This window comes from Hemiscyllium ocellatum, chromosome 14 (genome assembly GCF_020745735.1).
Source record: "Hemiscyllium ocellatum isolate sHemOce1 chromosome 14, sHemOce1.pat.X.cur, whole genome shotgun sequence".
NCBI lineage: Eukaryota > Metazoa > Chordata > Chondrichthyes > Orectolobiformes > Hemiscylliidae > Hemiscyllium > Hemiscyllium ocellatum.
The window spans coordinates 73180938-73207253 of NC_083414.1; the positions used below are offsets into that span (position 1 = coordinate 73180938).

The 26316-nt window shown below is 40.2% G+C and overlaps 1 protein-coding gene across 1 annotated transcript in view; it reads left to right on the forward strand.

The window, feature by feature from the left end:
- The window catches only part of ift122 (intraflagellar transport 122 homolog (Chlamydomonas)), a 136539-nt gene extending 110869 nt beyond the window's left edge, over positions 1-25670 (forward strand). Inside the window, exons 23-29 of the mRNA XM_060835790.1 lie at positions 98-198; positions 2845-3010; positions 6273-6384; positions 12820-12948; positions 14332-14408; positions 19548-19712; positions 23016-25670. Of these exons, the coding sequence (XP_060691773.1) occupies positions 98-198; positions 2845-3010; positions 6273-6384; positions 12820-12948; positions 14332-14408; positions 19548-19712; positions 23016-23105 (840 nt within the window). The 3' untranslated portion in view covers positions 23106-25670. The remainder of the gene's footprint in view (positions 1-97; positions 199-2844; positions 3011-6272; positions 6385-12819; positions 12949-14331; positions 14409-19547; positions 19713-23015) is intronic.
- The last annotated feature ends 646 nt before the right edge of the window (positions 25671-26316 follow it).

Here is a 26316-nt window from a genome sequence, read left to right on the forward strand (position 1 = left end):
ATTTATTCTGATTTTCTCATTCACCCCTGAGTATTATTAGGAATATAATGAATAAGAACATAAAGCCAAAATTTATCTCATTTTATCTTCTTTGCAGGATGAACCTTTTAGTTCCCATTTACCCGAAGCACTCTTCAATATCTCCCGATTTTTACTTCACAATCTTACAAAGGAAACCCCTTTAGGCATCTCCAAAGTGTATCCTTTTGTCAAGCAAGCTGTTTCATATGGCTAACACTAAAGACCATAAAATGCTGGTGAGATTGCACAGGTAAGGCTTATGTGGAGGGAGAAACAGCATTTAAGTTATAGTTCAGTGACCTTTCATCAGACTGACAAAGTTTCATATGACGGTAGCCAGTGTTAAGATGTATTGGTTGTTCTACTATGGCCTGTGTCTTTCATTGGCAGTCTTTGGATTTGTTTCTCCTATCTTAACTGACTAAATCTTGACTGTCCCCAAAATATTTCCTCTTTTAAGGTATTCGTTTATTCGGTTGCCAGTTTTCCTACCAACCTTTGCCTTCTACTGTGTCCAGGTTACTAGATCAAGGTTCTTTCCTTGAGAAGAGAAAGTGCTGGGAAAACGCAGCAGGTCAGGTAACATCCAAGGAGCAGGAGAATCAACGTTTCGGGCATAAGCCCTTCTCAGGAATGAGGATAGATAAAAGGTAGGGAGGAGGGACTTGGGGGAGGGGCATTGGGAATGCGATAGGTGGAAGGAGGTTAAGGTGAGGATGATAGGCCAGAGAGGGAGTAGGGGCGGAGAGGTCGGGAAGAAGGTTGCAGGTCACGAAGACGGTGCTGAGTCTGAGGGTTGGAACTGAGAAGCCTTGAGAAGTTAGCTTTCATCCAATTTATTACTTTTACTTTGGATTGTTCCTTTTCCTTTCTATCGTCAGCCTAAATGTTTGATAAATGATCACTGTCCCCTATATGTTCTCCCAGAAACGTTTGATCCACTTGACTGGTTTCGTTCGCAAGAACTAGGTCTAGCAGTGCTATATGGACTCGAATGGACAAAGTCAGAAGTCACAACCACCAGGTGATTGTCCAAAAGGTTTATTTGAAATCACAAACGTTTGTAGCACTGCTCCTTTGTCAGGTGAAGTTGAGGTACCGGCGCAGGCTGTCTTGTGGAAATATAATGATGAAGGAGCAGTGCTTAGAAAGCTTGTAATTTTAAGTAATTCTGTTGGACTAACCTGCTGTCATGTGACTTCTGACTTTGTCCTTTCTCATTAAACTGGAAATATACTCCTGAACATGCATGGGAACTTTTGCTTCTCACTGCCCTTCACACTATTACTGTTCCAGTCTATATTGATCCATGTCCACCTCCCACAACCTGCCCTCCCTTTAGAGCTACCTGAGGATTTTTCACCCCTGTAATTTCCTTAAAAAATTGTTCCTTCATATGTTTCCCACTGGTTGGCAATCTGTAGCTTACATCAAGCAACGTTAAAAAATCGCACAACACCAGGTTATAGTCCAACAGGTTTAATTGGAAGCACAGTAGCTTTTGGAGGGACGCTCCTTCATCAGGTGATGAAGGAGGGTCATTCCGAAAGCTAGTGTGCTTCCAATTAAACCTGTTGGACTGTAACTTGGTGTTGTGAGATTTTTAACTGTGTACACCCCAGTCCAACACCAGCATCTCCGAATCATCAAGCAATGTAGTTGCATCCTTTTTGTTCCTTACCTCTAGCCAAGTAATTTGGTCCATGAATCCTATAGTCCTCTTTCCCCAGCCCTATCCATGCCCCTCATGATTTTGTAAACCTCAGTAAGATCATCCCTCAGCCTCCGACGCTCCTGGGAAAATGGCCCCAGCCTGTTCAGCCTCTCCCTATAGCTGAAACCTTCCAACCCTGGCACCATCTTTGTAAATCTTTTCTTGTGGAAAGATGTTGTGAAATTTGAAAAGGACTGCAGATGCTGGACATCAGACTCAAAAAGTGTGGTGTTGGAAAAGCACAGCTGGTCAGGCAGCATCTGAGGAGCAGAAGAGACTGGCTATGCTTTTCCAGCACCACACTTTATGACTCTGATCTCCAGCATTGCAGTCCTCACTTTCTGCTAGTTGATTATAACCTTACTGAGAAACCTCTTCCAAGGATGCCCACCTTGAAGAAGTTCTCTCTCTCGCTGCACCCCCCAGGTCATTTGCCTTCTACCTTCTTCCCCTCCCCCCACCTCCACACATCCCCATCCCACCCCCCTCCCATTTATCTCTCAGTCGCTTGAGCACCACCCCATTCCTGATGAAGAGGTCATGCTTGAAACATTGACTCTCGTGCTGCTCAAATGCTGCCTGACTGGCTGGCTGTGCTTTTTCAGCACTGCACTTTTTGACTCTGATCTCTAGCATCTGCAGACCTCACTTTCTCCTATAATCTTCTTCACTGCTAACTATATCACCAATTATGGTGTCAACTGCAAACTTACTAACTTGTATTCTCATCAAAATCATTTATATAAATGACAAATAAAAGTGGACCCAGTATCAATCTCTGTGGAACACTATTGATCACAGGACTACAGTCTGAAAAGTAACCCTTTACCATCACTCACTGTCTTCTGCCATAAAGCCAATTTTGTATCCAACTGGCAAACTCACCCTGAATCACGTGATTAGTTCTTGTTTATGTTGAAATCACACTATGATATTAGTACTGAACATGTCATGAAAGTTACTATTAGTATATTTTTCAATATCACAATGTGCATTCATACAGATGTATTAACTTTTTAATGACTAATGTTATGCAGCATGACTAACTTCAGTTCCATAGAGTTTCTCATGAGAAATGACTGTATTTTTGATTCCTTAACTGTTATCAGTAATACTTTATATGCTCTAGCCAAACAAAGTAAAGCGCTTGGTGCATACAAACTGGCCCGGCATGCCTATGACAAACTACAGGGTCTTCGCATTCCTGCTAGGTTCCAGAAGTCCATTGAGCTGGGTAGCCTGACAATTCGATCTAAGCCATTCCATGACAGTGAGGTGAGGAACGTCATCAGCTACTGGCTGCAAGTGGATTGAAGTATTAAAAATTGAACTTTGTTTTGAAAAAAATAGTGATTAGACAATAACTACTGACTAGCCAGTGATATTCACATCCCATGAATGAGAAAAAGACTCTTGGAGGCGGGATGCTTTGTTCGCTCTGAAGCCAGGTAGATTAAGGGGTGATTTAATGGAGGCATTCAAAATCTTGAAGGATTTCAATAGCATTAATAGAACATACTACTAAAGTGATAGAGAGGTTAGTAGGGACGGATTTTGATTGGCACAAAAACCACAAGTACCTGTGAAAACAATACTTCAGCAGTGTTTGTCATACACTGAAATACATTGCCTGAAAGGGTGATCAATCAATACTACATTTTGAATGGGAAGGTCTTGGAGAAAGATTTGTTTGATTATGGGAAAAGAGTTAGGGGGGAATGTGATCAATTGGATACCACTTTCAAATAACCTGCATAAGTACAATGGACTGAGTGTCTATGTTGAATTATTCCATTATTTTATTGACTATTTTTCTGTAAGTGCCAGCTGCTACACTAGGCACAGACATTAGAAGTATGTGAATAAATTATTTTAAGGAGTATAAATAATTTTAATAAATGAATTATAAGTGAAAAGTAACTTCTTTACATTGGTATATGTAAATTTACAGTTAAATATACTGATTCAATGCTGCCAGATCTGAGCCACACTGGACAGGAGATAGGCCACCAATTGGTGCAGCCTTTCTTCAAACTGTAATTCCTTTGAAGAAGATGAAGTTGGAAGTATAGAATCGGTAAATCCAGGCTGTAGATCAAACTATATTTAGATAATTGAATTAATAAATTGAAACAGTGTAAAGGAAATGGGAGATGTGTAATTAACAAAGTGTATATGGCTCCAAAAAGTATTTGCAGCTCTAAAAGGACTGAGAATACTTCTGACCACCGAGGAAAGGGGAGAAACCTGACATCTGAGTGGAATAAGTATAATTTTTCCCTCCTTTTCCTTTTTTTGTTTATTGCTGAGAAAAGTGACATGCTGTCAAGGCTTTTTGACTTACACTTATCAGGACAGATGTAAGGATGCCAAATTTAAAAAAAACAATTTATGTTACATGATTGACAAGTCAATAAGCTATTGGTATGATGAATGCACCAGGGAAATATTGCCCCTGCACTTTTGTTTCATTTTTAAAAAGGCACAAAACTTTATGTACTTCCTTCCCACTTAGAGATCAGGGTCCTACATTTGAATATATGTAACCTCTAGCATCATAAGTGAGCCACATGCTGAACGTGACTGACTACACTAATTGATTGTTAGTGTAATTCTTGGCACAGTCACAATTGTTGCATACTCAGAAGTGAGCCTAGGGCCATCACTTACAGACCTGAACAATGCCCAGTGTGTCTTATATCTCAAGAATTGCAAAATAGATGATGTTATCATGCAGCAACTGCGAGAAACATTGGACAGGACAAACAGGCAGGAAACTAGCCACCAGAATACATGAGCATCAACTTTCACCAAAACGACATGGCCAGTTCTCCCTCATATCAATACACACTGACAATGAAGGATACTAATTCAACTGGGGCAACGTTACAATACTGGGACACCCAAAACAAAGACAATCTTGGGAATTCCTGGAAACCTGGTGTTTATCCTGGTTGCATAAACAAACATGTTGAAATAGAACCATGCTCCTTGACAGACAGAACTGGGCAGGTCACAACAGAACACTTCATCTGGAGGCTGCATAGCATTGAAGATGGCACCCATCGGGGGATTAAACGTTCGCAAAAAAATCAACCAGCTCAGCAAACCGACTAACAGCTTCAGGTGATACGACTATGTGATAATAACTCCAGTGGTATTCTCTACCAACAGGGTCCTGTGTCAAACCAAAATGACAGTCTATCCCACATAAATAATGCAGAATGGTAATGTAATGCTGGTGACGTGCTGATTTTGCAGGTCATAGGGTATCAAACAGCACATTCCTTCAGCTTTTCATAATAAGTAGAATAGTGACTGTACTTGTGCAACCTAGAGCATCATGTCTAATGTTAAATAATATGATCCTGATTGTTTAGGGTGTGCTGGCCAATCTTCGATGTGCTACATATTACACCAATAACCAATTTAAGGTTGCAGGTACAGAGTATCAAAACCAACAACCTTGGGAACAAGTCTCCGCTGACTTTTGGATCTTACTGGTTTTTGGGTCACGCACATTGGTGGGGTCTGAAATCACTTGGGGTGTTGGGAAAAAAACCACCATGCAGAGCTGGTAAGTTGTCTAAAATATACTGCCCCAATATAGCACCTAGCTGAACAACCCATTGTGTGAGTTTACTTATTTAATAAGAATTAAAGGATATCATTGCAGTTTATCTGGTGTTTGGATAACCAGATTTGAATCACTGATCTTGTAGCTGTCACTGTAGCAATGTGGCTCATTTGCTGGGTGTTCTGTGTACTCAAATACTGCTACCACGGCCTACAGCCATCTTTCTTGAATTAAAGAAAAGCATGAGGTACAATCGTTTCCTTCAGCATTCTCCTTGGCAATATCTTGACCAATCAGTGTTAAGCTGCTGACCAGTCACAAGCACCTATTTCTCATGTAGTATACGTTGTTGTTCCCTTTGAAATTTGGTATCCTTGCAATTCTCCTTCATATTAACACATACCAATGAGTACAAGACAGAAGGCTTCAACAGAATGTTTCTTCTTTCCAGAGATACTTTAGTTCCCTGCTATCAAGTGATCATTCCTTTGTTTCTTTCTTTTGCATGCTTCTTGTCTTTAACATCCCTGAGAGTATATTGCAATTTCTGCTTCGCTATAAAGGGTGATCTCATTTTTATGAACATATATTTTGTTATTTCATAACCATGTTCTCTGACTAAAGTTCATGACGTTAAGATTTCAGATAAAGCTGTCACTGGAGGTGAAATAAGAAATGTGAATGGATTTTGAAAAGGATGAAACAGACCTTTCTAAACAAGTAGTTTTCGGTGTTACTGTACCATAGCAATCTTGTGGAAAAGTGGGTTGGTGAGATAGACAGGAAGTGTTCTCTTGCCTGACAAATCAAAATAAGTTCTAATTGCCCATTAGCCGAGTTGTGTTTAAGAACTGTTGTTCAACATTATTAATATTCTTGTATCATTTATTTTTACCTTGCAAACTCTCATCACTTTGTGTGTATATGTTTTGTATAACCGTCTGCTATATGTGTATACAGGACTTTGTACCGATGTGCTACAGGTGTTCAACTAATAATCCATTGCTCAATAACCAGGGAAACGTATGCATTAACTGTCGACAGCCTTTTGTATTCTCTGCTTCCTCTTATGGTGAGTTTATTCTCTGCTGATGCTAGCATACTTTGCTTACACTTATTACTTTGAAGTCTTGTTGCAGTTAGTTTATTTATTTTTTCTTTCACTGTGGACCGTTTATAATCAAACACAGTTCCACCTAGAAATATGCCCCATCAGCAAGTGTTAAGTGGAAGAAGAAATGGCTGGTGTTTGCACATATAGCAAAGTAAAATGTTAGAAAAACTGATCAACAGCTTCAAGGAAGATGATACAACTCCACAGAGCTGGCAATCAAAAAACAGCAGGTTGGGCAGCATCTGAGGAGCAGGAAAATCGATGTTTCGGGTAGGAGCCCTTCATCAGGAATCCTGATGAAGGGCTCCTGCCCAAAATGTCGATTTTCCTGCTCCTCGGATGCTGCCTGACCTCTGTGCATTTCCAGTACCATTCTAATCTTGACTGTAAACTCCAGCATGTGCAGTCCTCACTTTTGCCTAACCAAAAACACCCCTGAATTTTGATAGAAGCTTGTCTGACAACTGACCAGCAAAGATTGTTGGAGCAACGTTCCTCCTGGAAACACAAGCAAAGGAGGAAATAGCTGTAATAACTCTACAGTATTAGTGGAAAATTGATGCTACACATCAACAACATTTGCAAAGAAGCAGAGGAAATAGAGAGGAGTGGGTCATAGGAATGTGAGCTTACAGATTTGTATTGATTGAGATATCAAAATGTGACACTGTTCAGCATAAGGAGAAGATATAGTAGCCATATTTGAGAAATAATGTATGTGTGAGACTAGCTAAAGGGGTAAGGAGTACACAGGCAACGGGGAAGCATGAAATATGGTAGAAAAAAGCTCCGCTGATTATTTATGGTTCTAACTGGCGCCTCTCTTTGGAAACACTTCTGCCAAATAGGTTACACCCCTTGTTGAGCTGCTTTCTTCTACATCCAAAGCAGGAGCAGAAGTAGACGATTTGGTCCCTCACACCTTCTCCATTCAGTAGAATCATGGTTAATCTGTTTCTGTTTAGAATTCCACATTGTCATCTATCCCCAATAACCTTTAATTCCCTTGCCTAACAAGAATCTATCCAAGTTTTTTTGAAACAATTCAAAATGACACTGCCAATACTACCTTCAGAGGCCAAGTTTCAAAGTTGTGAACTCTGAGAGAGAAAAAAATCCTCATCTCTGGCCTGAAAGGGTGATCTCTAATTTTAAAACCATGCCTCCTGGGAATGAGTTGACCCCGAAGAGGACACACTTTTTAATATTCTATCTTGTCAAGACCTTTCAGGATCTTGAACCTTCAAACAAGTGATCCTTCATCTTCAAAACTCTAGTGCAAATAAGCCCAGCCTGTACAACATGTCTTCATAAGGTATCCAAGTATTAATCTAGTAAACCTCCTCCAATGAAGATACATCCTTTCCTAAATAAGGTAACCAAAACTACAGTTTCTAGTCATGCATAGTTACTGCATATGTTGCAATGCATCAAGCATGCCATGTAAGTCCTGAAATATTGGAGCTCCTTGTTATAGTAAACAGCTCTGAAGTTGTTGTGTGCTGGAAATTTGGGCAGGTGAGCTTTGTAATGAGTTGGGAAATGAATTTAGTAATGACAAGTATCAGAATTATCTGTAAATCATAAGTAAACTCGGTGAAGCCAGACAAAACTGAGTTAACATTTCAGATTCAGGTTGGATGACCTGTCCTATTGACTTCATACGTGTTTACTTACTGAATTAATAGCCTATGGAAAGCTGCCTTGCTCCAAAGAGGCTTTGTAACGTAATATAGTACACTGCCTATTAAGCTTTTTAGTGCTTGGGTTGACCAATGGTCATTGGTTTTTTATTTCTCCTTGCTTCTTCTGTCCTTTTTATCTCTCCTTGCCATTCCCAATCCAAAAGTATTGGCTCTTAATCAATGTACGCACTGTCCCATACCTTACCCAAGTGACCATTCATTTGTGAGCCTACACAGTGAGTTGCCCAGCTTCACATCCAAAGCCCATTGTACTTTCAGAATCTCTGCACAAGTAGGGACTGCTCAACCAATCTTTAATGATCTTTAACTAATAGGACCCGAGTTAATTTGTGATGATTATGCTTAAGATCAGAACAGACTGGCCACAGACCCTGAGATCTTCCTGGTCTCAGACTCCATTACTCACTAGCTCAGCCATTTTATCTCATTTATTTTGACCTGCAAGATGAGCTGTTCATATATTTGTAAATTTTTATTCTACCCACATCCTAATGAATCTTTTACAGTTTTGACTGTTTCTTCAGTTTTATTGATTCAACGATAATGTCAGCTTGTATGAGTTGGAACTCATTAATCTCTGAGTCAAGTGTTTCTGGAGTTATAGTCCACTCCAGAAATACAATGCATGATCCAGGCTTATATTTCACAGCAGTACTGAGGGAATATTCTTGAATGGTAATAATAAGTTAATCAACATCCGCAAACAGAAATGTTAAACTGTGGCTCTAGTCACCTGTCATGTGAACTGAAAATCCCATGGTATTATTTGAAATATGACAAGAAGTGTTTTGATTTTGTGGCTGGTGCTTGTTTCCTTGCATGGCACAATTTAGATTAGATTACAGTGTAGAAACAGGCCCTTCGGCCCAACAAGTCCACACCGACCCGCCGAAGCGCAACCCACCCAGTCCCATTCCCCTACACTTACCCCTTCACCTAACACCACGGGCAATTTAGCATGGCCAATTCACCTAACCTGCACATTTTTGGACTGTGGGAGGAAACCGGAGCACCTGGAGGAAACCCACGCAGACACGGGGAGAATGTGCAAACTCCACACAGACAGTCGATTATTAGATTAGATTACTTACAGTGTGGAAACAGGCCCTTCGGCCCAACAAGTCCACACCGACCCGCTGAAGCACAACCCACCCAAACCCCTCCATTTACCCTACTTACCTAACACTACAGGCAATTTAGCATGGCCAATTCACCTGACCCGCACATCTTTGGACTGTGGGAGGAAACTGGAGCACCCGAAGGAAACCCACGCAGACACGGGCGAGAAAGTGCAAACTCCACAGTCAGTCGCCTGAGTCGGGAATTGAACCCAGGTCTCAGGCGCTGTGAGGCAGCAGTGCTAACCACTGTGCCACCGTGCTGTCCAAAATTTAGCACCTGCACTTTGTATTATTAGCTGTGATTACATAATAGCATTGTTTGTAAGTGTTTTGATACATTGAGGATTTGAAAGGTGACATGTAAATGCAAGTTTATCGTTTGAAGTATCTTGTTTTTTTACCCAATTTATTGCTGCAACTTACACCTCCTGGACTGGTTTTCTTTTAATGTAAGGAACAATATAGTGAAACATAATCTTATTCAATATATCCACTATCAACCGAAGATAAACTGTTAACCGGATCATCACAGATTAAAGACTTTAATCCAGGTTACATTGACATTGGGTTTTCCCTTTTTATGCTTAAACTGTGATTTTATTTTTCCCAGTCTATCATTTACAGAATAATGAAGATGATCATAACATTGGCTAATTTTAATGCTTTTAGCCAAACTATTTTAGTTTCACACTGGTAAAGAAATGCTGAAGTGAAGTCTCTTCCAAGCATGAATGTACATTTAGTTTTTCATTCCCATTTTACCCCTGTTGGAGGTGATTAATCAGATGGATTCTTGTGTAATTGATCTTAAGAACTTAGTTCCTCTCTCATTTTCAAAATAATTATTCCAACAACTTTAAAAATTAAACAACAATTTCATTTTCGCCGAATTCATCTCTGTCCAAGTCTGTATTTCCAAAAGTGAGGACTTGATGGATCTCAGATCTTAACTATAATTTACATTCAGTCTTAGCCTTCTTGTTTTAGAATTTGCATTACATTATTTTGTAAGGAATCTTGTATCCTTGTGTTATTGCAAAGTTCTGCTGAATCAGGAGCCCTTCATGTAATTGACCTTAGACTTATTGTAAAGTGTCAGATCCTGTTAGTTGCTAGGATACAGATCTTTTAAGAACATAAGGAGATCTAACATTGTTTCTAGCAGATCTGCTTGACCATTTGAAGAGTCTGACATATATGTATCTGGGATTTGTTTGTGAATGTCTTTCGGCGCATATTTTGAACATACATCTTAAGGCAAAATCCACACTTGAAACATCCATTCTAGAGAGAAATCACTTTGTGTTATAAAGTTCACATACAATTCAACATTTTGCGTACAGATGTAGTCTGCTGCCAAGCATTGATCCAGCATGCGCCTGTGTCCTGGAGTAACCTAGATTATATGAACATTCTCAACTCTATATACAATATATCTTTCCCTTGCTGGGGATTTGTACCTCTCTTTGAGCTATTTCATTTTGTGATTGAACTGAATGACCTTAGTGTATCATTCAGAAGAGGCTGTGCTTGAGGAACGGAAAACATGTCATGGTCATTTAGAATGATTGCCTTTCTTAAATGGCATTTACACAGCAATTGGGGTGACCTGCTTAACCCATCATGTGTGAATTGGGGACAGTGCTGAGACTTTGATCATCCTGTCACATGATAGCTACCATTCACAACCACATCAGGTCTTGGCCTTGCCCATGGTCCATACACACATGAATGAGACCATTGCTTAGGAACAGGAAAGGTTTTTTTCACCTTTCTCTGATCCAGGAATGTAGAGGCCAGTTGTGGAGCCCATGAGAAATTTGGTTTATTAAAATCCCATGATAACATAAGGATCCTATCATACATAATTTAATGTATGTATGTGTGTACTTCAATTGGCACAACTTAGCTTGGATAAACAGTGGTAGATGCAGTGTAGTAGAAAACAGATACAATGTATTTTGGGAGGAATGTGTACCTGAATTTACAGACATTCGAAAGATGCGAATGTACAGAGACCTAGGGTTCAAAATAGATGGCAGGTAGATATAGCCATGTAAAAAGGCTGCCTGCATTTAGGTTACATAAGTAAGGACACAGAAGACAAAGGTAAAAACAAGGATAAATTTATGTGAAATGTGGATCAAGGCAGTTAGAGTATTGGGAGTCCGATTAAGGGAAGAATATTAAAGCCATAGTGAGTATGACGTAAATGATTAAGACCTATGATTATGGGTATACTTATGAGGGACTGTTACCACAGCAACAGAGAAGGCTGTGCGAACAGATTTTTGGGAGGCGTGTTCTAGAGAATAATATTCCTGGATTAATAGTGTAGAATCCAGGACCAATGTTCTAAGGGCATAGATTCAAATCCCACCATGGCGAATGGTATTATTTGAATTCAATAAAAAGCGGGCTTAATGGCAACCATGTTGATTTGTTGTTAAAATAAAATCCAGTTGGTTCACTAATGTCCTTTCTGGAAGGAAATTTACCATCCTTACATCTGGCCTCCAGACCCAATGGCAATGCCGTTGGCTCTTGGGCAATTATGATAATAATAGCCAGTAGCATACATGTCCCATGAATAATAAGAAAAAAAGTTGTAGCTTGTTTTAAAATTGTGAAGGTCCACTTCAAGAGAGTTGTGATGTTAGCTTTCACTTATAATTGTCAGTAAAAGAGAAAAAAGAGCTAATGAAGAATTTCTTTACAAAAACTGGTTTTGGAACATGAAATATTCAACCATTGGAATACATAAGGCAGAGCTTCTTGCCTCTTCTGAAAGAAAATCCCACAAAAAAGGTTGAAACAGGAGAATGATCAGGATATTGGGATTAGTTTAGTTTAATACAAATTTAGCAGAAGAAGTTGGAATAATGGGATTAATATTGAAATGGAGTGACTGAACAAAAGTTGACCCAAACATAATTGGCCTATGGGCTCCTTGTGCTGCATTTCTCATATGTTTCTGTTGGTTGTCTTCTGAGGATGTATGATTATTTTATTGCCCTAGATTTTGTCAGCTTGTTATGTTTGTTGAGAAGCAGACATTGGAAGTCTTCCCCACATCCCCCACTTCCTTTGTTCTCCAAAGCCAAGCACATGCATAAACCAGGATTGGAGTTTGGGTAGATGATGAAATCCTATTCTCATCCTTCTCTGAAGGCTCTGAGGCAAGCTGTAGTAAATGCAGGATCTTATTCAAACAATCGCAATCCAGAAATAGAAAGGAAGAATGACAATTAAATAATATTCTGAAACCCTGCTAGACAGAAGGGAAGGCGAAAGTTAGGAAAAGAGTAAGAATAGTTACAACGATGCAGTCTTTCATTAAACTACTTGTTTCAAAAGGCCTATAATATTAAAAAATTCTGATTTTATTTGGCTTGGTAAAATATTATTTAAGGATAGAGCAGGGAAGTCATTATTCTTTATTAAACTGAACTTCACAAGCAATTACCAGATTTAGATCTAAATTCAGAAAGATTTGAATCAGATGAGCTGCACGCTGAGTTCCACAGGGCTTTCATCTTATGAGCTCTCTTTTACTGTGTTTTTAGAGGTGCTGCCGCTTGTTCAGTTCTATTTGGAAGAAGGGATCACGGATGAAGAAGCAGTGGCCCTAATTGATCGTGAAGTGCCCAGCATAGAACTGAAAAACGATGGATGGCAGGAAAAGAATATTGGCGGTACCCATTTTATTGTATTACTAGCAATGTGAATAGAGTGGCACATTGAAACACTAATGTATCCCATAACAGAATGTGGCCACCCACCTGATTACACTGCAGTAGGACAATGACAAGATCAAACCAAAAAAATGAGTGGGAAAGTCACCTCTGTACATCATGTGCCCCTCTGAATTATGCAACTTCAGTTAGAACGAGGATTATGTTGGTTATGTGTATATGTTGTCCAGAGCATGAGGATCAGGTAACTTTTTAGTGGAAGAAGAAGAGAAATTATAAGTGTGCTATTGACTTAATTTCTTACTTTTGGAGTTTTAAAAACCTGTGTTGCTAATAAGAAAAATTGGCATTTGCCAATGTGTGTTGTGCCTTCCGCTGGTGCAAATCCAACTCTATGCCACCTAGGCATGTGGCAGTAATTGTAATGCAGTCTATTGATGCTGTTGGGCTCATTGGCACAATTAATCATGGCAAAAGACATTGTGATCACTGTCATTGGAGATTTTCAAAACACAGTTGCAGATGCCAGGAAAGTTTTGCTGTTGTCATAAACATGAATTGGCTTATATGCAGTTTACCTTCAACCGGTTACATTGACAACAAGACTCACAACTACAACTTCTGCAAATGCAAGCTCCAGCCCATTGCAGCTCACATCCAGTGAATTCTTTTTAGGTGCATGTAATCAAAGGTCATTCATAGTAGCAAAGAGGACATTGGCTCAGTTGGAGCTGTCTCATATCTAGACCAGAAGATGCTGGTTCAAGCTGTACTCCAGAGAGTTAAGTACATGATCCTGGTTGATTTACTTAGTGCAGCACTAAGTAGTAAGTGAGTGCTGCACTATTGAGGGGTCAACTTTTGGATAAGATGTTAAACCACATCCCGGTGCTGTGACTGATAGATTTTTATTTACTTGTGGGATGTGGACATTGTTGAGCAGCCAGCCTTTATTGCCTATCTCTAGTTATCCTTGAGAAGAGTAATCACTGCAGTCCATGTGCTGTAGATTGACCCACAATGCTGTTAGGGGGAGAATTTCGGGCTTTTGGCAGTACCCATTTTAGAGTGACTGTGAAGGAATAGAAATATATTCCCATATCTGGATGATGAGTGGTTTGGAGGGGAACTTGCAAGTAATAGTGTTTCCATGTATCTGCCACTCTTGTCCTTCTAGATGTAATCATGGATTTGGAAGGTACTGTCTAAGGATCTTTGGTGATACTCTGCAGTGCGTCTTGTCAATATTTCATACTGCTGATACTGAGTGTTAGTGATAAAGAGAGTGGATACTTGTGGAGGCTGCTGAACTAAATCACTTGTATTTTTGAACTTGTTGTATTTTCCAATAAACCTTGAAGTATTTCTTTACCATTTTTGTAGATACACAAACTCTACAGCTTGATGACAGTGTGACCAAGATTGAGACAGACCCATTCACTGCAAAACTGAGCTTTGAGGTAATTTTATGTTGTTAAATTCACACACAACAAGACAACAATTTCCATATGACTTTACAATGGAGGAAGAGGGCAAAATAACTTTGGGAAACTAAAAATAAATCCAAGGAAAGATGTAACTGAATTTATTAAAATTTTTCTTTATTAAAAAAAAAGATGCTAGTGAAAGTGATGAGACAAATCTCCAAAAGGTCTTGTGGATTTGCTCTAAGTGTTAAAGGATGCAGCTGAGGTAATTGCAGGGGTGCTGTTCATTATCTTCCAAAGTTCTCTTGATTCAGGAATTATGCCGTTGCATTGGAGACTTGCAGTGTTCACTTTTTTAATGACAGATGGGAAGATCTGTCAATTTCATGTTAGTAGTTGGGAAGAAATAACATCATTAGTACAATGGAAGGTGAATGAGTACTTGGCTTGGCCTCAAAGCCAGAATAGATCTCTTAACGATAGGTTATGTCTGACTTCCAGAAGCCAGTGGCATAGGTTAGGAATTGTCTATAGATGATACCTATGTGGATATGCAAGATTCTGCACAAAAGAAGTCATGAAAGACAACAAAACTGGAGCAACTGTGCCACATGAGTCGGAAATGTTTGGAAACAGAATGTTGGAATAATCTTTGTCAAAGAAGTGACTAGTCGTGGACCGCAGAAAACTGTGCAGTGTCCTTTTCACCACTTCAATAATTTAGATGAGACAATAGAAACCTGTGATTCAATGTTTTAAAATTACAACCCAAATCTTCCCATCACAATAACAGTGAGATCTGACCTGAATGGCTGATTTACACTGGACCTGTTGCTTCAGCACAAATCAGAGATTGTGTGGACAGTCCTCCTGTTTTCTACTACTGTTCACAACATTAGTAAAGTTAGCTCAGTTTAGCCCTTTAAATCAAGGAGAGTGTCAAGTTGTCCACCAACAGTGAAATTGACCACTCATCTCCTTAGACTGTTCATTCCCTAGTCACATTCAGACACTACCCCTCCCCAACAAACCCAGACTCCACGCCCAAGCTCTGTTCGTCTGAGCCCCAACATTGCTCACATTCCTTCCATTCCTGTTCTGCCCAGGTAGGGGTGTATAAAGAACAGTGTTGGTAGGAAGGTGCCCAGTGTCATGGGGTTAGATTGATGGTTGGGGATTTCAGAGAAGTTTTCTGAGAGCACCTTTCATTCTTCTAAAATCCACAGATCTAGTCCCCTCAAACTGTCCTTACAGGATAGTCCCACCATCCCAGGAATCAGATTGGTGAACCACTGCTACATTCCTCAATGAGTCTCCCCCCTCCCTTTGGAAAAGGAACCAGTATGCACAACATACTCTAGGTTCAGTTTCACCTAGGTTATATACAGTTGAAACAAAGAGTCCTTTGCTTCTGCACTGAACCTGCAAGCTAACTTTCAGTGGCTTATCAACACCAAGGTTCCTTTGGACGTGAAAGCTTCTGAATACTCTGCACTTTCATTCTGCCCGACAAACTGGATGGCCTCACACTTAACCACTTTATGTTTAATCGATTGTGTTCTTGCCCACTTGGCCAGTGTAAATCCGCTTGAAGCCTCTTTGCGTCCTCCTCACAACTCATATTCAAACCTGTTTTGTGCCATCCAGAGCAGACACAATGAGTCAAGAATCCTCCTACGCTGTAACAATTCAACATTCTTGCAGTACTGCACCAGTCACAGGCCACCAACCCGAGAGTCACCAGCCTGTGTTCCTATAGGCTGGTTTCTTTACAGTGGATTACTAACATGCTCTAATCTTGAATCTCTGTTGTGTCTTCATAGTCAGATCATTATTTTTGAAGTATCCAAAAATCGCATCCTTTATGAAAGTTTTTAGTATTTTCCCTACTACTGATGTCAGGCTGACAGATCTGTAATCCCCTGTTTTTATTCATTTCCTCCTTCTTAAATTGTGGGCTTACATTTGCAACCTTCTAATATGAAACCTCCATTTCAGGTAACCACCGATCCATCCACTATCTCTAAAGCCAGCTCTTTGAAGCCTCGTGTTGTTCAATGGCTCCAAGGATTTATCAGTCCCATTAATTTTTCCAGTTCCTACTTTTTTACAGATGTTAATTTCTTTCATTTCCTCATTCTCACTTGTCTCTTGGATCTGTATTTTGTGGAGATTTCTCATTCTCCTCCATGAAGACAGGTGCTAAGCAATTATTTAATTCTCTGCTGTTTGCAAATTTTCTGTTATAAATTCTTCTGTCTCTGCATGTAATGAACCCAGATTTGTCTTTGCTAATCTTTTCTTTTTCACTTTGTTATAGAAGCCTTTACAGTTTATTTTTATGTTACTTAGCTTCCATCCATTTTATTTAAATTCTAATACTGATGGGGATCGTGATCAGAAACTGTTCCCTAGGAGCCTTTGGATGCTGGATGTTGATTGAAACTTCTGAAACTAAATGTGTATATTGTAATTGGATGAGAGCATTAAATGTATCAATGAAGTTGAAGTAACAATAATGATAATCAACTTAACTGTTGCAGCAGGTTGTAAAGATTGAGTGATCCCTCCTATTTATATTAGATATTGTATAACCAATGTTTGCTTGGGCACTACTTGTTTTCAAACAGATATGAAAAATTATGCAAAGTGCTTTTTGACTGATTTTTCATCTCTTGAGAATTGTGCCAGTGTAGAATTAAACTAAATGCCATCCAGGCTTCACGTGGAGTGTCAGTCTCCTATCGGCACAACTCCTTTCAGCACATTTCATGAACTTCTCGGTCTGTTGCAAGGGTTGTTGTTGGTGGCAATTTTCTGTGGAAAATTTAACTTTGTAAGTATCTGTTGCTGGGTTTATAAAAATATTGAAAACTCTTTAAGCGCAGCATATGTTGAGGATACAAATGTACATCATGGCAGTTCTGCTGCCCTGTCTACCAAATGTGCTCCGATATAGCTCAGATACTCGAGTCCTGGCACTACAGCTTAGTGTTACACAGTGGGTGGAATGAAAATGTATGTCTATGAGGACAAGTGAAAACTCTTTGATACCAATATGGTATTTTCAAAAAGATCAAACCTATTAGTCTTACATTAGCAATAATCAAAATAATAGAATCCATCACTAGGTGCAAAGCTCTGGGACATCGACATGAAAATATGTCATAAATGATAGTCAACACTGTTTTAGAAAGACAGTTTGATTGGATCAACCATCTCGTTGTGACATTTCTGAAGACTGCATGCAATTTCAGCATTTGTCAGGTTCCCCACCTCAGTGTGTTATCTTACAAGAGAAGGAGCTTCCCCACTGAGAGTGAGAGGAAACAGATCAGAGTCTGCAGCTTCACTGTCTAGTTTATTGAACCTATTGTGAAGGATGTGTCACAGACTGAATTCAAAGTAGCATATTTCCAAGCAGTTGAGCAAGAATAAGATTGTAAGAGCAGTTTTCACTAGTCAGAGAATGTGCAGCATGTGTAGGAAACAAAAGCAAAGTTCAGTCTTCAATAGTATGGTGAATGACGAATTGTATCCTTGCAGCCGCAGGGTAAGTATACTTCTCGAGTGCGCTGTCCTTTTTATTAAAACATCAATTTGGAATTTAGCCAAAACTTTAATCTTTCAGTCAAGATTCTGGAATAGGATCCTCCAACTGGAGTTCCTCCACACCTTCTGTTTCTTTCTCTTTTCTCCCTCACTTTGATCTTTCGGTGGGCCTAGGCCCTGTCTCCCGGTGGCTTGTGACGAGTCCAGGATCCTGTCTGTCTGTGGCTTGGCATCACTCAGCTGGTCTATTGATGGTATGTCAGTCAGTCTCTTGGTGTCTTGCCTTGGCATATGAGTAGATCCTTCCTGGGTATATTCCTAAGATCGGAGTGGCAGCAGTTTCAACAGCACTGAGAACAGCTTCTTGGAGGCTTTGAGAACAGACAGCAGAACAAGATAAGCAGAGGATTCATCAAAGAACTTTGAACTTTTAGCTTATTCCTTTATTTTCCTAGTTTAAACTACAAAACACTTTATTGTGAGCTATGATCTATTTCTTTATTTTTCGATGAAATAGTGCTTGACTTTTTAACTCTCATTTCTCTTACTACTGTGTACCTAAGCTTTTTTTGTACCTAAGTACTTTGGTACCTAATATGGTGCCATATGTGGCAAAATTATGCACTTTTCACTGTACTCCTGTACTTGAATACACGTGATGAAAATGAAATCTAAAAATCTAATATAAAACCGCAGTCTTAATTTATGATTGCCTGTAGATTTGATGGTGTTACCAACTCAGTAAGGTGTAATTGTTGTCATTCATTTTAAAACTACTGACTGAATAGTTTTTACAGCACAGAAGGAGGCCATTTGCTGTATCAAGTCAATTTTTGACTTTCTGTAGAGCAATCCAGTCAGTCTTACTGCTCTGCAATCTCTATTACCACCCTCCATTAGGCAGTGAGTTCTGAGTAATTGTTGTCTGCTGTGTAAAATTGTTCTTCCTTGCACCCCTGCAGCTATGTCCCACAACTGTAAAGCTATACCTGAGTCCTTGTACCACTTGTTTATTGGAACAGCTTCTGTTTGTCTTTCTGAAACGGGTCATAACTTTGTACACTTACAATATCAAATCTCCTTACACCTTTGCCTGTTTATAAAAAAAAAATTCATTTGTGGGATGTGGGGTTGCTGGCGGGCCAGCATTTCTTGCCTGTCGCTGGTTGCCCCAGGGAAGGTGGTGGTGAGCTGCCTTCTTGAACTGCTGCAGTTCACCTGCTGTGGATTACTCACAATACCATTAGGGAGAAAATTCCAGAGTTTTGACCCAGTGACAGTGAAGGAATAGCAGTATATTTCCGGAGGGGAACTTGAAGGTGGTGGTATGTATCTGCTGCCCTTGTCCTTCTAGATGATAGTGGATATGGGTTTGGAAGGTGCTGTCTGAGGAAATTTGGTAAATTTCTGCAGTGCATCTTGTAGATAATACACACTGCTGCAATGTTTGACAGTGATTTCCGCATTCTGCTTACCTTCTCCCATAGCACTTTTCTACAGATTGCAGAACTGGGGCAGTCACAGTCTGGAAATCAAATAAGCATTACTTCTAAGTCTTGCAAAAATAATCTGCAGACCAGTCCAATGATGACAAACTTCTGTTCCCTTCATTTTTTGCAGCAAGGTGGCTCAGATTTTGTTCCTGTGGTTGTGAACAGGGAGGTTCTGCAGTCAATGAGCAGGAGGGATGTTCTGATTAAACGCTGGCCAAAGCCATTAAAGTGGCACTACTATCGATCACTGTTACCTGATGTCTCCATCACAATGTGCCCGACATGTTTCCAGGTGAGAACGTCATTATACACTCCTTTACAATCCTGTTCTCCACTCTCTGTCTCCTCAAGTCTTAATCAAGTTTCTTCCAGAGATTCCCTCTCTCCTCTGCTATTCTGTGCCCTGAGTGACTCTTTATTCCCAGTTATTTCCCAGTTAATCAGCTCCTATTGACAATTCTCCTAAGATTTCAATTCCCTCCTGTTCTACCTGTACATCAGCTTTTATATTCACACCCTCTTCCCTTGGGCTTCTCATCTTTCCTTTCTCTCCTCCCATGTTTCCTATACCTCACTTACTGGAAAATGCACCTCTAATCACATGCTTATAACTCTCACGCCCAAAATCCATTGCATCATTCTGCTTCAGCTCTAAGAAATACAAGATGTTCCCCAAATAGCTTACAGCTAAATTTATAAAATCTAACTTCTTAAACACTGATTTTAATGACACCCACCTGATAGGAACAGGAATGGTTCTGATCTAATGCCAGATTTGCACTACAGTTCATAGAGTCATAGAGTAATAGAGATGTACAGCATGGAAACAGACCCTTCGGTCCAACCTGTCCATGCCAACCAGATATCCCAACCAAATCTAGTCCCACCTGCCAGCACCTGGCCCATATCCCTCCAAACCCTTCCTATTCATATACCCATCCAAATGCCTCTTAAATGTTGCAATCGTACCAGCCTCCACCACTTCCTCTTGCAGATCATTCCATACGCATACCACCCTCTGCGTGAAAAAATTGCCTCTTGGGTCTCTTTTATATCTTTCCCCTTTCACCCTAAACCTATGCCCTCTACTTCTGGACTCCCCGATCCCAGGGAAAAGACCTTGTCTATATATCCTATCCATGCCCCTCATAATTTTGTAAACCTCCACAAGGTCACCCCTCAGCCTCCGACGTTCCAGGGAAAACAGCCCCAGCCTGTTCAACCTCTCCCTGTAGCGCAGATCCTCCAATCTTGGCAACATCCTTGTAAGTCTTTTCTGAACCCTTTCAAGTTTCACAACATCTTTCCGATGGGAAGGAGACCAGAATTGCATGCAATATTCCAACAGCGGCCTGACCAATTCCTGTACAGCCGCAACATGACCTCCCAACTCCTATACTCAATACTCTGACCAATAAAGGAAAGCATACCAAACGCCTTCTTCACTATCCTATCTACCTGCGACTCCACGTTCAAGGAGCTATGAACCTGCACTCCAAAGTCTCTTTGTTCAGCAACACTCCCTAGGACCTTACCATTAAGTGTATAAGTCCTGCTTAGATTTGCTTTCCCAAAATGCAGCACCTCACATTTATCTAAATTAAACTCCATCTGCTACTTCTCAGCCCATTGGCCCATCTGGTCCCGATCCTGTTGTAATCTGAGGTAACCCTCTTCGCTGTCCACTACACCTCCAATTTTGGTGTCGTCTGCAAACTTACTAACTGTACCTCTTGTGCCCACATCCAAATCATTTATGTAAATGACAAAAGGTAGGGAGCCCAGCACTGATCCTTGTGGCACTCCACTTGTCACAGGCCTCCAGTCTGAAAAACAACCCTCCACCACCAACCTCTGTCTTCTACCTTTGAGCCAGTTCTGTATCCAAATGGCTAGTTCTCCCTGTATTCCATGAGATCTAACGTTGCTAATCAGTCTCCCATGGGGAACCTTGTTGAACGCCTCACTGAAGTCTATAAAGATCACATCTACTGCTCTGCCCTCATCAATCTTCTTTGTTACTTCTTCAAAAAACTCAATCAAGTTTGTGAGATATGATTTCCCACGCACAAAGCCATGTTGACTATCCCGAATCAGTCCTTGCCTTTCCAAATATATGTATATCCTGTCCCTCAGGATTCCCTCCAACAACGTGCCCACTACCAAGGTCAGGCTCACCGGTCTATAGTTCCCTGGCTTGTCTTTACTGCCCTTCTTAAACAGTGGCACCACATTTGCCAACTTCCAGTGACTATCGATGATACAAATATCCAGCTTCCCACAGAGTTCTCAGGTACACCTGATCAGGTCCTGGGGATTTATCCACTTTAACCGTTTCAAGACATCCAGCACTTCCTCCTCTGTAATCTGGACGTTTTGCAAGATGTCACCATCTATTTCCCTACAGTCTATATCTTCCATATCCTTTTCCACAGTAAATACTGATGCAAAATATTCATTTAGTATCTCCCCCATTTTCTGTGGCTCCACACAAAGGCTGCCTTGCTGATCTTTGAGGGGCCCTATTCTCTCCCTAGTTACCTGTTTATCTTTAACATATTTGTAAAAACCCTTTGGATTCTCCTTAATTCTGTTTGCCAAAGCTATCTCACGTCCCCATTTTGCCCTCCTGATTTCCCTCTTAAGTATACTCCTACTTCCTTTATACTCTTCTAAGGATTCACTCGATCTATCCTGTCTTTACCTGACATATGCTTCCTTCTTTTTCTTAACGGAACCCTCAATTTCTTTAGTCATCCAGCATTCCCTATACCTACCAGCCTTCTCTTTCACCCTGACAGGAATATACTTTCTCTGGATTCTTGTTATCTCATTTCTGAAGGCTTCCCATTTTCCAGCTGTCCCTTTACTTGTGAACGTCTGCCCCCAATCAGCTTTTGAAAGTTCTTGCCTAAGGTCGTTCTACTTTAACACACAATTCGTTAATGCAAATTTGCTATAACATGATTGAAGCATTGGGGACACTGTTTCTGAAGCATAAACTTTTAAAGCATGTATTGGTTATAATACGATTCTGGTCCCATTAGTTTAAATGGTGCTGCTATTACACAATTTTTTCATAACACAACGGATAGTGGAACTACTGTTACAGCAGAGCCAACTGTAGACCTGATTTTCTATTTTGTTCAGTCTTCCTGGCCTCGTCTTCCTGGCCTCATCTTCACTGTCTCCAGACAAATATAAGCAAACCTCAATGACTCCGATCCCCTTGGACTATAGCAAATCATTTGGGACCTCACTGTAGTCTGCTGTAAATGTATATTACTTCATACTCATGTAGAATAAACCGTCAGCTTATTTTCTCCAATATCAACTGTCTCTCCACCTTTGTGCTTTATGCCTTGACTTATGTAACTCCCAAAAATATCCACTAGCTCTTGTACTGTCAGGGAATTAGATGCCTGAATCCCCCTGTCTCTGTTCATTCACACTCTTTAATATTTCTGATGGCTACATTCATGTTTGCTCACAGATGTATCTTGGATTTCTCCAGATTTAGTAGTTTCCTTGACTCTTACCTGGCAGAGCTAACTTTGCTTAGTGCTATGTTAACACAGTTCTCCTTCACCAACAGATGTTTCACAGTGAAGACTATGAGCTGCTTGTTCTCCAGCACAATTGCTGCCCATACTGTCGTCGCCCAATAGATGAACCCAGTGTCTGATCACCACATGCCATTCCTGGGGTATGGAAATATCGAGCTGAAGAACTTTACAGCTGCTACTAATGTTAGTGGCATCATCTGTTGTACCTTGGTCTATTTCACGCTGACCTTCCAGTCCAGGCTGGTTGTATTGTGGTGTCATGAAGACCAATACCATCATTTAGAACACTGAACATACAAGTACCTGAAATAGTCACTCCCTTAATCTGCAGTGCTAGCATTCAGTTCTTGAGTGAACAGAAAATGAAACTATTGAGGACTGTACATGATGTAAGAAATGTGGATATTAACTAAAAACTCTCATGGGTGACACATTTATGATGTGACCAGTTCTTTAACTACAATCCTACCCCCCATGGTATATGATACAGATGAGTGATACTGGTTCATTCATTATCCCCAACTGTATTAAGAGTTTGCTCCCATTTCCAACTCCTGCTGCCTCCCTTGAGTAGATGGTTTTCCAAGAGACATGTTGGAAAATCTCATTGGACTATAACTGCATACATCAGCTGCAGCCAAGTGTGTGATTGGTACGTGTTTTGGGGCTGCTAAAGAGCTTCGACTTTGGGGAGCAATATTCCTCCCATTGATTTGAAGTATATTACAGAACCAGAATAGATTTACAACACTCCCCCACCTCTCATGGTGTGCATTTCTGTTGTGGTTTGCCAATTTAATCCAGTTACCTCAAAGATAAATTAAAACATTCCACGTGAACCAAAATAAGATCACATCCACCCAATTTGAAACCTACCTACAGTATATAAGAAGAATTACTAAAATATTTTCAAAACATTATCCTACAAACAAGGCCCCATGTTTAGATCAGTTGAGAAACAAAGAAATGTGTGTGCAGTGAAGATAGAATTTATATTTTCAGTAAATTTAATTAGCAGGTTTGAAGCTTGATTATTAAATGATGCCTAGAATGATTTTCCATTTCACATCAAACATACACATAGATCATAGAACGTCACAGGCCTAACATGATCTTTTCATTTATGTAGTGTTTGATGGTCTTGCAGTCTGTGCTGAAGGGTAGCTTTGTAATGATGTTGTAGTTGTACCTAAACATTACATGAGTCCATCTGACAGATGATGATATTCCCCGCAGCATACCAGTGGTTTGGGTCAGACCATTGGGGTAATAGTCTCTTTTCAGTGAATGAAATAAGCTTTGGACGATCACAACCCACTTTTCAGAGAAAGCAAGTTTATAACAACCGCCACTATTTAATTATGGGGTCAATTTTTTGGTTGCATACTTCTGACACTGAGCATCATCTAGCAGAGTAGCACAGCAGAAGATCATACAACATAAGTACAAAATAAGAAAACTCCTCCTGATACTTGCTGCTGACCTGATTTTTGTACTAAGAATATTACCAAGTGGAATCATATTTTTAACTAGTCAATCTGATTCCAATTGGATTTCAGTAGACATTAAATATCTCAGGCTGATGCAGCAGGACTTTTGGATTAGGGTATAATTGATTGAACAGTGCATAGGGAATTTGACTCTGGGATTGGCCTATTCCAGACTATCTCTGGGAGTATTTGAGAGGGACAGTGTAGAGAGAACTTTACTCAGTATCTAACTCTGTGCTATCCCTGTCCTGGGAGTGTTTGATGGGGAGAGTGGAGATGAACCTTTGCTCTGTATCTAATCTCCTGCTTTCCCTGTCCTGGGAGTGTTTGGGATGTGGACAGTGTGGGGAGGTTTACTTTAAGTGCAAAAGGTTATCTAAGCCTGTGCTGCACCTATCCAGAGTGTTTAATGGAGACTGTTTCTTTAATTTCAGTTTCTAAAGAGTAGACGGCATTTTGCACTATACCTAACACTATGCTGCAGCTGTTACTGAGTGTTTGAGGGGAATAGTGTCAATAATGTATCTGAAACACTGATTTTGTTACTGACTGCAATAATTTTCCAATGGCAACACCACCTGACCTCATTTACGGAAAAGTGTTTGCCTTGCCCTGCCCCTGCCCCTCCCCCGACTAAAGTGTTGAGCATTATGTTCACAATGTTAAGAAGGATTATAAGAATTATTTTTTTTTGACCTTGTATGCAAGGAGATCTAGAGGTTGAGAGGATGTCAGCCCAATAATATTGTGATGACCAACATTTGCTTTCTAAGATGACAATCAGGTTTTAATTGGACCCACATGAAGCAGATTGCGCTCAGCACAAATATGTGCAAATGTAAATATGTGAGACTGAAGGTTTAGGTTTTATTGTTATTCTTGTGATTTCCTTTTATCAGAGCTCATTGAATAGAGGGACTCTGTGGAGGGGCAGCTGTGGAATGGCAGTAGCTATGCCTTGGGTATACAGTTCAAAGAGTGCTCCTTTCATTGTCCAATAAACTGATTTAAGGTTAGGCCTTTGAAGGTAAATGACATCATGCGAAATGTACAGGGGCAGCTTAGTTTTTTGATGGAAGGAGTTTGTTAGAATGTTGCCAGAAGTGAACACATTTTTCTTCTGTGTTTATTGTTACAAAATTAAAACTGTCAAGGAAGTGTTTAATTTCACTACAAATGGATACTGAAAGTCTTCTCCCTGTTTTTTGTGTTGATGTAAATTCATATATACATTACTAAAAATGTTTGTACAATATGGTTTCCTTGAAAATATTTCATGTATGGAAAGTTCAAACACAATCAATTTTACTCATAATTACATCAACTCAGTATGTTTGTCAGCTGTGGGAATGTGTTAAAGTTCAATTTCATCCAAATCAAAGTCCTTGTTTTTCCTGGGGTAAAGACAGCCTTGTTGTATTTCTGGTGCTGGATCAGTTCGCCTGTGGAAGTGGAGTTGCTGGACTCATTTGCAGTTAACTGGCCAGATCTTGATGGGGAGGGAACAAAGCGTGGCTTGTACAGCACGGGTTTTAATGCTGAGGGTACCTGATGGCTCTGGCAGAGATCTTTCCCTCATTGCAATCCCAAGCTGATGGTCCACTTCTGTAGCACTAGACCCCTGGACACGGCAGCTGGTCTAATGTCCAGCATTCACCCAGCAAAATGGAAACAGCTTCAGGCCGTCTCTCTATCAACTGAGTGGCTGCCCCTCTAGTCCTCCATAAATCCTACCATTTGCAAAACTCCCCAGCCTGTGTCCACCCCATTATGATCTCCTCCTGATGTTATTATTGGACAAGTCAGATCCCAGACAGAAATCTGGCTTGATGGGTCATAA